Source organism: Engystomops pustulosus, chromosome 3, assembly GCF_040894005.1.
Source record: "Engystomops pustulosus chromosome 3, aEngPut4.maternal, whole genome shotgun sequence".
Lineage (NCBI taxonomy): Eukaryota > Metazoa > Chordata > Amphibia > Anura > Leptodactylidae > Engystomops > Engystomops pustulosus.
This window is the reverse complement of record NC_092413.1, coordinates 173,215,619-173,228,590: the sequence shown is the minus strand read 5'-3', so window position 1 is coordinate 173,228,590 and position 12,972 is coordinate 173,215,619. Positions and strand designations below refer to the sequence as shown.

At 42.3% G+C, this 12,972-nt stretch overlaps 1 protein-coding gene and 1 long non-coding RNA gene across 2 annotated transcripts in view; one reads left to right on the top strand and one right to left on the bottom strand.

The window, feature by feature from the left end:
* Positions 1 to 2,167, top strand: part of LOC140120619 (uncharacterized) — a 17,516-nt gene extending 15,349 nt beyond the window's left edge. Inside the window, exon 3 of the long non-coding RNA XR_011853908.1 lies at positions 2,113 to 2,167. This is a non-coding gene — a long non-coding RNA (uncharacterized lncRNA). The remainder of the gene's footprint in view (positions 1 to 2,112) is intronic.
* ANKUB1 (ankyrin repeat and ubiquitin domain containing 1) overlaps positions 1 to 12,972 on the bottom strand; it is a 16,670-nt gene extending 3,698 nt beyond the window's left edge. The window contains exons 1-5 of the mRNA XM_072139586.1: positions 12,705 to 12,972; positions 11,502 to 11,645; positions 7,861 to 8,077; positions 1,336 to 1,450; positions 214 to 1,113 (exon numbers count right to left, since the gene is read on the bottom strand). Coding sequence (XP_071995687.1) covers positions 214 to 1,113; positions 1,336 to 1,450; positions 7,861 to 8,077; positions 11,502 to 11,645; positions 12,705 to 12,794 — 1,466 coding nt within the window. The 5' untranslated portion in view covers positions 12,795 to 12,972. The remainder of the gene's footprint in view (positions 1 to 213; positions 1,114 to 1,335; positions 1,451 to 7,860; positions 8,078 to 11,501; positions 11,646 to 12,704) is intronic.

Below are 12,972 nucleotides of genomic sequence, written 5' to 3'. Positions count from 1 at the left end.
TGAAGATGCCAATAGGAACTGATCGCAAGGTACCAACATGTTATAATGGTGGCAGGAGGCCTGTTGAAGGATCCCATGTCACCATCAGACATTAACCATGAGTAATAATTTCTGTACTATATTCAAAAAGCAAAGTATCAAACATCATACATCATACGTCTCTGCATACAGTTCACTACTGTAGATGAGCAGACAAGTCACCTACACCCTTACCTTGCAAGACTTAAGAAATATACTGCGTTCTGCCTTGGTGTCCGGCCACTGTACTTTGAGAAGGACTCTAGAGATGAATTCAGCAGAAAAGCAGCATGAGGGGTTGATAAATGGCGGGGGCGATTGTTGCTGGTATTTGTGATTGGTGGAAGGGGGATACTAGGATTCCAGCTATTGGCAAAAATGTCATTAATATCCAGTGGTTCCCCCCCAAGTTGAAATCTTGTTTTGACTGGGTTTTCTCCCGTTTGGTTGATAGAAGGGAATTTGGCAGATTTTGACTTCTGATCTCTCAAAGTCTTGGGACGCAATTTTAAAACCGCATTTACAATTGTCTGGCTGCTGTGTCCTCGAGAATTCTGAAAAACCCTTCTCCATTTGTCCTGATATAATCCGTGTAAATCTCTAGTGGTCATCTTGGGATTTGTGAAACCATCGACTACAACTGGATCTCCGACATGGGTTTTAAATTTTTTCACTTTGCAGACTCTTTTCTGGGCTGTATAAAGCCATTTCTTTACTTTAATGTAGATGTTCATGGAGAGGGAGACTTTTGGGAAGGAGACTACTGACCACATTTTCATGATTAAATACTGGAGGCAATCTTTATGTCCATTCTGGATGCAGATCTTGAGAGGTGTCTGGCCCAGTGCATTTTGACAATCCAAGCACAGGACATTCCTGGCAAGAAATGATTTGATCATAATGAGCTGACCATTTTCTGCAGCCGCATGGATTGCACATTTTTCAATATCCGGATGGTCAGTATCTCGGCACCACTCTCTATAGGGGTGAGCTCCGACTGCCTCGTCGGCTCTGACGCCTTTGGACTGCAGCCATTCTGCAAGTTCTAGATGACCAAAATGTGCAGCGACATAAAGTGCTACCCGTTCCTGGAACCTGATTGTGAGATGCACAAAGTTATTAGAGAATAGATGAAAATCCTTAGTTCACATCTACAGTTACCAGTTTTTATCATGCCCTTCCATTGAGTATAGCGATAATTACATCTCACAAGAGCCCATATAATTTTTCCCCTATAAATAACAAAATCCTGACATAAGTTACACTTTCATACAGTATGTAATAATCACACCTGCTACTGATGAACAGCTTCCCTACCTGAGAACAGTTTTATACTTGGAAAAGTAACGGTGGACATTTTGTTTGTGTCCAAGTACACATGCATTAAGAAGTTCCTTCCAGCCATCCCAGACATCCATTTTCACTGTGCTACCTATAGATCAAGACAAAGTCAAGGGTTAGTTAATACAAAAGCCACCGTGATCTCAACTCAACTGGATTTATTTTTGTACGTTGTATCTTAACATGACAATAATATGTACTGTTATGTAACAATGTATAGAAAAACTGGACTGTTAATACTAAAAAAGTCTAATTTTATAAATACAAGAGTAGTGTTTCACACCATGTGGCATAATGATGAGCAAAGCTTTGGTGTATTTCTGCTTAGTGCGCTCATAATCACAAGTAGGTAGAAAAACTATATAGGCGGAGACAGAGCAACGTATTTTTGTCACCCAGATTTGGTACAGTGATTATTACATGAGTACATTACTATTTTCTGTATCTGCATGGGGAAACTGTATTTCAGTGAGGGATAGTAATATACTGAACAAAACATTCTGAAAATTTGCCACAATTGTGGGTATGGCATTGGAATGGGATGGTACATTACAGTGTAAAATCTTGGAAAAAGTGTACAAAATAATTGGTAAAGGAGACCAACCTGTACAGGAGTTAATTCACTCTCAGAAAAGTGGTTGTAGCTCAAGGTTCTTATTAATGAAGTGTCACACTGATAAATAAAGAACAATTTGATGCGCTATATAAATAAAGATTATTATTTTTTATTATTATTATCATTTGTTCCATCAGCTCTCGCTATGGCGAATGGAGTTTTAGGAAAATGAGCAGTAATAGGATCTTAAGGCTATACTCCAGAAGTAAGACAAATGATGTTTTATGTCTTTTAAATTTGGGTTTAGTATTTTTGTTGTGTTATGTGAATATAAATAGATGTGATACTGTAAATACCCGTTGGGACAAATACAGTGCCGTTTATATCAAATGCATCTTTTCATCAAAACATATTTGACCTAATGACAAAGATGCCACTCTTTCACACATGGGACATTTTGCTTGCAAAACAGCTGCTCTTTCTCAGCAAAGGACTTCTATATTCGGACAAATGTGCAAGAACGCAGAACTTAAACAGCCAATAGCCCTTCTACAAACTTTGTATAGATCGATAGTACAAGAGGATACAGGAAACTTTTTAATATATCTGTTCAGAGCAAAGAGCTTTCTTTTCTTTTTAGTTGTAATCTGATTTTCCATTGCGTCCCCCATGACGGCCCCACTTGGAGGATGATCCCTTGACCTCTGTAGGGACAGGAAGCAGAGAAGTTAAATACCCACCCCCTGCATCTACACTCCAGTGTCTTCCTGTCCCTACACAGGGCAGGTAGTAGAGAAGATCTCTCCTCCGATCCTTCCATCCAAGAGGGACAGTGAGAGGGGAGCATGTGTGGCGCGGGGATCATCCTCTTACCCCGGAAGTGACAACTTCCGGTGGCGCACCGGAAGTGAGGTAATCTGTCGCAGAGTCCGGAAACAGGCGCGTGGAGCGGTAAGATTTAAATGTAGCGGGGACGCACAGTGATCTGAGGTCTAATACGTTAGGTGAACTCAGCGTTTGTGATCCTTAAGCAGTGGTAAGATACCTATACAATGGCGCTCCCTGTACAATGCAATGTGATGGCTAGTTTAGTTAAAACAACGCTGTATATCTTCCAGGATTAACATACCGGGCCATCTTTTTGCCTTACCTCACGAGGCTGTGTGCTAAAGGCAAGTATGTACCATATACCTCATGGGTATATATATATGTCATATTTGGACACATGCTTATATATATGTGTATGTATACATAGGTGCTGTATATAACCATTGGCAGTATTGAATCCTGCACCATGGAAGCTGTGTCTATAGATCCCCCGCCTATAGCTCCTGTGAGTGGTTTCAGGGTGTCTATGTGTTACTGTGGGTTGTATCCTAACATACACAAGTATTTATGTTACTATTTAATAGTAATACTATTCTCCTTCTCTGTTGGTAGGAACTGAAAGAGAAGGAGAAACATAGAGATCCGAAGGATTTGCCTCCAAAAGATGCAGCAAAAAGAAAAGTTACCTCCCGCCGATGCAATATGTGCTTTAATAAGTTATCTAATGACTATAAGAAAGCCATCTGTAAAGACTGTATTGATAGCCTCTTAAAAGAGGAGAAAACATCATTTATGGACGAAATGAGAACCTTTATTAAGGGGGAGGTGCAATGTTCATTAGCCTCATCTTTAGCTAATCTCTTGCCCCAGGAGCCTTTATCAAAAAGGCAAAGGGTAGAATACCAATCAGAGTCCGAAGCTGAGTCAGTTGATGATTCAATTAAGGATTCGATAGACTTAGACTCTATTCCATCCACATCTGCTGTTAAGATGGAATCCAGATACTTGTTCATGTCGGAAGATCTAGAACCTCTATTGAAGGCCATGAGAGACACGCTTAAGATTGAAGAAATAGAAGAGCCAAAATCGATCCAGGACGAGCTTTTTGGGATTCTTAAAGCAAAAAAGAGACGGGTCTTTCCAATCAATAAAACCCTAAAGGATCTAATCCTTGAAGAATGGAGAGATCCAGAAAACAGAATATCTCTATCAAGAGAGTTTAAAAATCGTTTATCCTTTGATGAGGAGGAATCGAAAATCTGGAATTACTTTCCAAAAGTGGATATCCCAATAACAAAGATTGCAAAAAAGACTGATCTCCCCTTTGAAGATGCTATCCAACTAAAGGATCCCATGGACCGGAAAGCAGATAGTCTGCTGAAAAAAACATGGGAATCGGCCATGTGGAATCTTAAGTCTAATATTGCCACAACATCGGTGTCTCGTACCCTGTTTTTCTGGTTGTCTGAACTAGAAAATCATATCAAGGATGGTACTCCAAGAGAAATTCTCTTAGAAACCACACCTATACTAAAGTCAGCAGCTGCCTTTGTCGCGGACGCCTCAGCAGAGGGTGTAAGATTCAGCGCAAAAGAAGGGGCACTTTCTAATTCAGCAAGAAGAACGCTCTGGCTAAGACAGTGGACAGGAGATTTCAGATCCAAATCCAAATTATGCGGCCTTCATTTTCAAGGAGAGTACCTCTTCGGACACGAGTTGGACACCATCCTCGAAAAGGCAGCTGATAGGAAAAAAGGCTTTCCTGAAGCAAAAGTGGGTCAGAAGAAACAGCCCTTTCGGGACCCAAAAGAGAAGAAATTCCCTTATAGAGGGAAAGGAAAGCAGGGGAAATGGAGTTACCCAAAAGGGGGCAGAGGAAGGGGCTTCCTCCTCAGCTCCAGCAACACCACCCCATCATTCAGAAAATGACGCCAGAGTGGGGGGAAGACTCCTAAAGTTTTACCAGCAGTGGACAGATATCACACGGAACCCCTGGATTCTAACACTGTTGGAAGACGGTTACAGGCTGGAGATAACGTCTCTTCCTCCCCAAAAATGTTTTCTTACCAGACAGCCATCACCAGAACTTACCCTGCAGCTGTGGACAGAAACACAGAAATTACTAGACCTAGATGTCATCATCCCTGTTCCAGTCTCGTAGATAGGAGAAGGTCATTACTCCCCATTATTCTTAATAAAAAAAACCAACGGGTCTTTCAGGATGATATGCAACCTGAAAGGTCTAAATCAGTATATCCTATACAGGAAATTCAAAATGGAGACTGTAAGTTCAGCAATTACGCAGATTCCTCTGGGGGCATTCATGTGTACGATCGACCTACAGGATGCCTATTATCATGTACCAATATACAAAACGTCCCAGAAGTTCCTCAGGGTTGCAGTTCTCAACCCAGAATGCCGGATACACCATTTCCAGTACAAGGCGCTCCAGAACTCTCCTAATATCTCTCAGGTTTTGGATTTTCTCCAGGCAGGGTTCGACAAAGGCCTAAAAACCAGCTCCTTGAAGGTCCAGATATCCGCTTTGAGTGCATTTTTCGATAATCCTCTGGCAGAGCATCAATGGGTAAGGAGGTTTATAAAGGCTACTTCTAGACTTAAACCTACCATTAAAATAGCTGTCCCAAACTGGGATTTATCTATTGTCTTAAATTATCTAACTGTTCCTCCATTTGAGCCCTTAGACTCAAAAAATATTAGAGAATTAACATTAAAGTTGACCTTCCTTATCGCCATAACATCGGCCAGACGTTTGGGGGAGATTCAGGCATTGTCCATCAAAGAACCCTACTTAAAAATATCTGAAGACTGAGTAACATTAACACTTGATAACAATTTTATCCCAAAGGTTTCCTCAAGTTTCCATCTAAACCAGGAAATTATTCTGCCTACATTTTGTCGAAACCCGAAATTGACTAAAGAAAGAGAATGGCACTCCCTTGATGTCAGGAGAATCCTTCTCTTTTACCTGGAAACAACAAAACCATGGCGGAAAGACTCAAACATCCTTCTGCAGTTCAGCGGAAAGAACAAAGGGATAAAAGCTTCAAAATCCACTCTAGCAAGATGGATCAAGACTGTTATCAAGAATGCTTACGCAGCCCAGAATATGTCAATACCTGAGGCAATTAGAGCACATTCTACACGTGCCATGGCAACCTCATGGGCTGAAAAAAGGGGAGCTTCCATAACTGAAATTTGTAGGGCAGCTACTTGGTCTAGCCAGTTGACATTCGTAAAACACTATAGGTTAGACCTGCAAAACACGAATGAATTAGCTTTTGGTAGAAAAGTACTGCAAGCTGTTGTCCCTCCCTGAAATATAATTTGTTATGTCTCCAAGTGGGGCCGTCATGGGGGACGCAATGGAAAATGGGAATTATTCTCGGTTTCCATTAGTCCACCATGACGGCCCATATATATTTCCCACCCATGTATAAAATTCTGTACTGTAAGGATTAATTGTGTGTGATTAAAACATGCAATAAAATGAGTTGCATCCGCTGCCGGTGTAGTTATTTGGTAGTCACTGGAGTGCAGATGCAGGGGGTGGGTATTTAACTTCTCTGATTCCTGTCCCTACAGAGGTCAAGGGGTCATCCTCCAAGTGGGGCCGTCATGGTGGACTAATGGAAACCGAATTAACGGTGAGAATAATTCCCATTTTCACTGTAATTTTTTTGCCGAATTCCATCTTGCTAACAAGACAAACAGAAGATGACCCATCAGCCTGCAGAGATAAGAGCTGCTGGAAAAATAAAAGCCAAGAAGTAGTATTATCCTCATACACACACTGGACTACTGATACATGCAAAGTTTGCTGGAAGGTTAAGTATGCTTTGAAGGAATGGATCATGCATATCAATACTCTGTATCATGATGACAAAAGGATGTTTGGGTGGTTATGAACAGTGCATGTTGTTTTGCGTATATTGGAGAAATGGGAATTAATATATGTGTCTCTGAATTGCCAACATCTGTAATATGTATGCAACAACCCTGCCAATGCATAGGGTGGGTAGTAGTTGTGCATACCGCCCTCTCCATGTTAGGAGCTGTCTAGGGAGACTGATCACCTCTCTAGGAGGAGGTAGAACTACTGCCTGGGAAGGCAACAGTTAACATATCTATTATCTATAATCAATGATATGCTGTGTTCTTATTGTAAAGCAAACTGGAAGCTGATTGGAGAGTGCTGTCACCTCACTAGGGGAGTATAAAAACCCCTTGTGGGAGGGAGCACAAGGTTCTAGCTCTAGGTCAATTTTAATCAGCAGAGTGAGAAGCAAGTCCAGTGTGCAGCTCCTCCAGAGCTGCCATCCAGGAAGCAGAAGTGTCTCAGAGCTGCCTGACACCTACAGGAATCAAGAGACTAACCCCCAGAGCAGAGGTCCACTGTCTGGACTCGGCTCCATCTACCAGCGCAGCCTGAAGCTACTACCAGGCCGTGAGCAACCCTTCCTGTGGATCAACTATGTCCTACCAGCTTTCCAGCATACTGAACCTGCTGTTAGGCAGTTGCCTGCTGTTGAAATCCAATAAAGAACTGTAAGTTGAGTTTTACAAAGTGCCTCCATGTTATCCCTGGATCAGGGCTCCCCATCGTTCATCACTAAGGGATCCTTATACACACCTCAGGTTGCCCCAGGGAGAAACCTATTTCATCTCCCTCCATATTTCTTGCACACACCACCTGCTGGAGACCTGCCAGGCTGTATGCCGGTCCTCCGGTCTCAATACCAGCACCATGACCACAGCGTGCCCAAGGCCATAAAAGCCAGCCACCACTCCAATATTCTAGGCCTCGGCTGTCCCCAGATAGCGGAGAAGGGCTAGGCTTGTGGGGGATGTTGCAAGTATACAACACAATGGAGGGGATTAATCATGACAATACTTTCCTCCTTGTACTGTACGGTGCCTGCCCTAGCTATAGCCTGCGCTATTTCATGCCTAGCATAGAATTGTCCAGTCATTCCCTGTATATACTTAAAATTTCAACATGTTTATGTAACTTTCAGTTGAGGCAGAAATAAATAAAGATGTTGTACACAAGCAGATGTAATATTAGAATTTTAGTCGGATAGTCAGTTACTTACCTAAATCCAGATTGTAGTCACTCAGGGTGTTACAGTCATACATTTCCTTTCCTTTCAATGTCCTGAGGCAGAAAACACTGACAGGGAAACCACATTTTAGAGACATAAGAGACTTGAGCTTTGAGACTGTTGAATCCAGAAGATGAATGTTCCCCATTATTGGGACTCTTTCTTTGGTAACCGCATTGTATACATACAGAGCAGGCTTGTCTTCCTCCTTTAATTATAGCAAAATAATATAAGAATACTGTTATTACAGAAAGACAGAGGAGCTGTAATGCGCTCCTTTCTATTATGTTACATATATAATATTTTCTCTTCTCATGTGGTAGAGCAGCCGTAGGACCACGTTAGGTTTCAGGAACTACTGTCAGCTGTGACTCCTGCACCCCCTTTAGTTTTGTGCACAGTATATAATACATGATAATAAAAGATCTGATACATTGCCTGGTGATAAGTATCAGTAAATAGTAATAACTATTATAATAAAGTTGTCATGTAGTAAAACAAATTATATCATGATTTATAACGTTGCCAGTGAAATTAAAGCTTTGAGGTATTATTTATCATTTGTGTTTTAACCTCTTTGCAACAATGAAACGATACACCAATGTGTGCACATATGTACGTTTATTTGACTTCTAGGTGACATGCTTAATGTATGAGACCTACTTGTTTAGGTGTGACACCAGGTAACCAGATTAGTTTACCTGCTAAACTCATTTTTTCTCAGAGATGGCTGGAAGCAGGAACGAAACTACATTGGCGGCAGCCGTAGCAACTGCTACAGGGCCTGCAGCATCAGGGGGCCCGGCCGCCCGACCTGCCAGACTAAAGAATTGAGAATGTGCACCATTATATACATATTATGCTGCATATTGTACAGAGGTGTAAATACAGCGGGTCCTGCAGTGTCAGTGGACCCCGTCATCGGACCTGACTCTAAAGCAGTGGTGGCGAACCTATGGCACGGGTGCCAGAGGTGGCACTCAAAGCCCCTTTTGTGGGCACCCGGGCCATCGCCCCAGCACACCAGACAAGACTCAAAGAATCTTCTTGCAGTTCCAAGCAACTTAAAAGATGCGGCTTTTTGATACTGACTTCGCTACTTGGGACTGTAGGAAGAGGGAGAATTAGACAGGGTCAAATTATTTTTGGAGGACCTTCTGCTGGCCCCACGATTCTCTGTGTACAGAGCGAAACTGGAAAGTAAAATGTTTTGCTGTCCTCAGGAGGCCAATATGATTGAAAGTTGTTGAACAGTGAGCAATAAGTTACTGCTTTAATTTTTGGTTGGCACCTCGCGATAAATAAGCAGGGTTTTGGGTTGCAGTTTGGGCACTCGGCCTCTAAAAGGTTCGCCATCACTGCTCTAAAGATATACATAACACACATTGTTTCATTGTGTGTGTAGAGGGAAGAACTGTACATTTATGTATATAGGTATATAAATGTGGAAAGTCCAAGAACAGAACGGCACTCACTTTTCTCAATCCACGATTCCTTTATTCAAGCGTTAAAACATCAGACATCTGAGGACGCCGGGGTCCACAAGGTAACAGCCTGTTTCGCGCGTATAGCGCTTTGTCAAACCTCCTTTGTAAAAGCGCTATACGCGCGAAACAGGCTGTTACCTTGTGGACCCCGGCGTCCTCAGATGTCTGATGTTTTAATGCTTGAATAAAGGAATCGTGGATTGAGAAAAGTGATTGCCGTTCTGTTCTTGGACTTTCCACTACTGGCTTCTATTCTATTGGGAACAGAGCACCACAATAGATCCCATTACACCAGCGATTGGAGAAGCTACCGCCCTGTGCTATTGGGGAGAGTTCACACTGTGTTCACAGTATGGAGAGACTTGGGTAGTGCCTGTTCTTCTGCATCTTTCTATATTTAGGTATATAAATGTGTTTGCACATATGACTGTACTATGAATATTGTAATCCATAGCGTAATATGTCAGCACAGATATCAGAACTAGGGATCTCTCATCTCTACTTCCTGCAGAAGTCTGCTTTGGGGCCCAGCTACTCCTAGTTAAGGACGTGAGGGGGTTTGCTCTGTCCAAGTACGTCTCTCTATCAGCATCATACTGTCCCACCAGTCTCCTAATCCTCTAATGGGCCCATATCTATTGCAGTTTATTGGTGCTGCAAAATGCTTGACCATCGTATTTTCCAGCAGATAAGATGACTTTTGAACCCCTGAAAATCGTCTTATATGCTGGGTGAGGAGTTGATGAGGGGGCGCCTCAATGGGAAGATGCACCTTGATAACTGGCGCCAATAGCCACCAGCAGCAGTGCTAGCAGCAACAGATTTCGTTTCAAGGGTGGACCTCCTGATAAAACCCGGTGATGTTACTGTCCATATTAGGACAGTGACATAACTGGGGGAACACCCCATTCCTCAGCAGCAGCCAATCTCTCCCCCCCCCCTCATTCAGGGGGGAAGGGGAAGGTCCCGGGTGACATATAGGCATAAGGTGGGATACATCTGTGCTAAGCGTTGGAATCCTCCTGACAGGTCCTTACAACGTATGCACTAAAACGAAGTGTAAACCCAGATTTATGGTTAAAATGAAGACTACTTTTAACCTTAATTTGAAGGACCATCTTCCTTTATTAATCATCTATTTCAATTAATACCTAGCACTACAACGACTTCATATGCTCATCATAAAAAGACATCTATAGATACAGTACATACATTCTTACATTGTTGTCACTAAGAGACAATAGGTCATAAGTGCCAAATACAGCATGTGGCATCTGTGTTCCTCAAGAAATGCTATGGACATTTGTCGCTGTTTGATGCTGATGAATTGATCTCTCTTTAGCACTGCTAAACTTAAGCCCTTACAACCGCGCAAATGTGATGCGTCCAACTCGCAGCATGTGATGGCTGGAACTTTCAGGCAAACGCTGACATGACCTGAACTGACATGCGGAGTTCACTTCCAGTTGCTCAGCGTTCCAGGGTGCATTTACTTGTGTGTAAGGGGCCTTAGTTCACACCTGCGTTCAGCATATATCTTTACACATTCCATTATTTATAGCATAAAAAATAGCCACTTATTTTTTCTACTGTCAACGATTGATGGTGCTATATAAATAAAGATTATTATTATAGATCAGGGGTCCTCAAACTTTTTACATAGGGGGCCGTTCATTGTCTCTCTCAGACCGTTGGAGGGCCGGATATACTCACCTCTGGCTCCCGCGTCTTCTTTCTTCTTGCGACTGTCAGACAGGAAAAGGTGCATGCAGCTTCAAAGAGCGATGTGCGCCGGGGTTGTCTTCCGGGCACATCGCTCCACCTGCAGTAATAGTGCTCGAGCGACCGATTCCGGCCGCATCGAGCACTATACAGTGACGGGCAGGAGCTTCCTGTCCGGACGGACGGAGGCCCCTGCCCGACTGCCGAAGTCTGTGGTCCAATGCGACGGGGGCCGTATAGAAACGGTCGGGCCGTAGTTATGGGACCCCTGTTATAGATGCTGCAATGTGATGTACATTAAAGTCTATTGGGAATGCAAGGTGAATGGAAGACAAACAGATAACGGAAAAACCAAGAAGTAGGTGTGAACTGGGCCTTACGAAAAATTACAGAACTGATAAAATGTTTACATGTTACACTTACCTTCACAATGCACTTAATGGTGGAACAAATAGTGACCCCAGCATCTGTGAGGACCCACTCATCTCTTAGCACCCCTCCTGCATAAATAAGCTCTAAAAACCTTCTCCCTTGCTTATCATCTGACACCTGGATGTGAAAATAGTCCTAGAAAACACATGAAAACTTGAGAATGAAATTATTTTTGTTGTCAAAAAGAAGAAAACTTAAAATAAAGCATTGACAGAACTCTCAAATGTCAAAGACCAATCACACCTAACACATCATTTTTGCTGCAGATCTGGAGTCACAAACATATGTGAACAGAACCTAAGGGCTTATTCATAAAGGTGTGTACGTTGCATGTCCATGGAATACGGATCCGTTTTGTTTACTTTTCTTTCTTTTTGTCTGGCGTTGTCCCATTTTATTTTCAGAGACACAAAAAACCCCCCGATGGTTTACATTCATTAAAAGGCAAAATACAAAATGCAAACAAATGTAATCAGTATTTTTTTTTTCAAACCCATTCACTTCTATTGCCTTCCATGATCCACAAACGTGAACAAAACATATGCAATCATATGCAAACATGCATATGCAATCAGACAAAGCTCAAACCCATTGTGGCTTATTTGCTAAGGGTCAGCGGACCGAATTTTTGTCGGACATTTTCGGGATTTGCGCCGCTGTGACAGGAATTTAGAAGAGGATTGTGTCGCAAGCGATCGAATTTTCATGTCGCACAATCCGACTGATTCGGACTGTGCGCGGGATTACACAGACCAGGAAGATGATGGTAAACTCTGGCGGACCTGAGCCGGGAAGCGACACATAAAGGATATCGGGCACACAATCTTAGTGCATTGTCGTCGGACAATGCACTTTCTGGAACTCCGAGGGACTAGGTAAGTAAATGTGCCCCATTATGTTACAATTGCATTTCAAAAGTGTGAATGCAGTCTCAAAGTACGTCTCATTTTAAAGAACATCTACCACCAGGATCATAGGATTGTAAACCAAGCACAATGACATACTGGTGTGGGCCCCCCATGGCAAAATCTGCTTTTCTTTTGGGGAACACACCAGTATGTCAGTGTGCTTGGTTTACAATCCTATGATTCTGGTGGTAGATGTCCATTAAGGAAAGAAGTTTGTAGCAAAAGAAAAAAAAGCACTTTTAGGCAAATTGCTTTTATAACTAATAAAGTAACTAAATAAAATTACCTTTATCATCTGTTTGACCTTCTTTACGGTTTGGCCAGGAGGGATGTCAAAGGATTCACAGAGACCATCAAAAGCTATAAAAACTTTCATTTTTTTAAGAAAATCTATGAATCTTCAAATATGCCTCTGTCTATGCCTCAGTTAGCGGATCATGACTAGCCTCTTGTGAAGGAGACCATGTAAAGTAAATTCTCTGGCTACTTGGTAGGAAGAAGTAATGCAGCCTCCTCGGTCAGACTGTTTTCTTGCCAAGCTGAACAGAAACTAA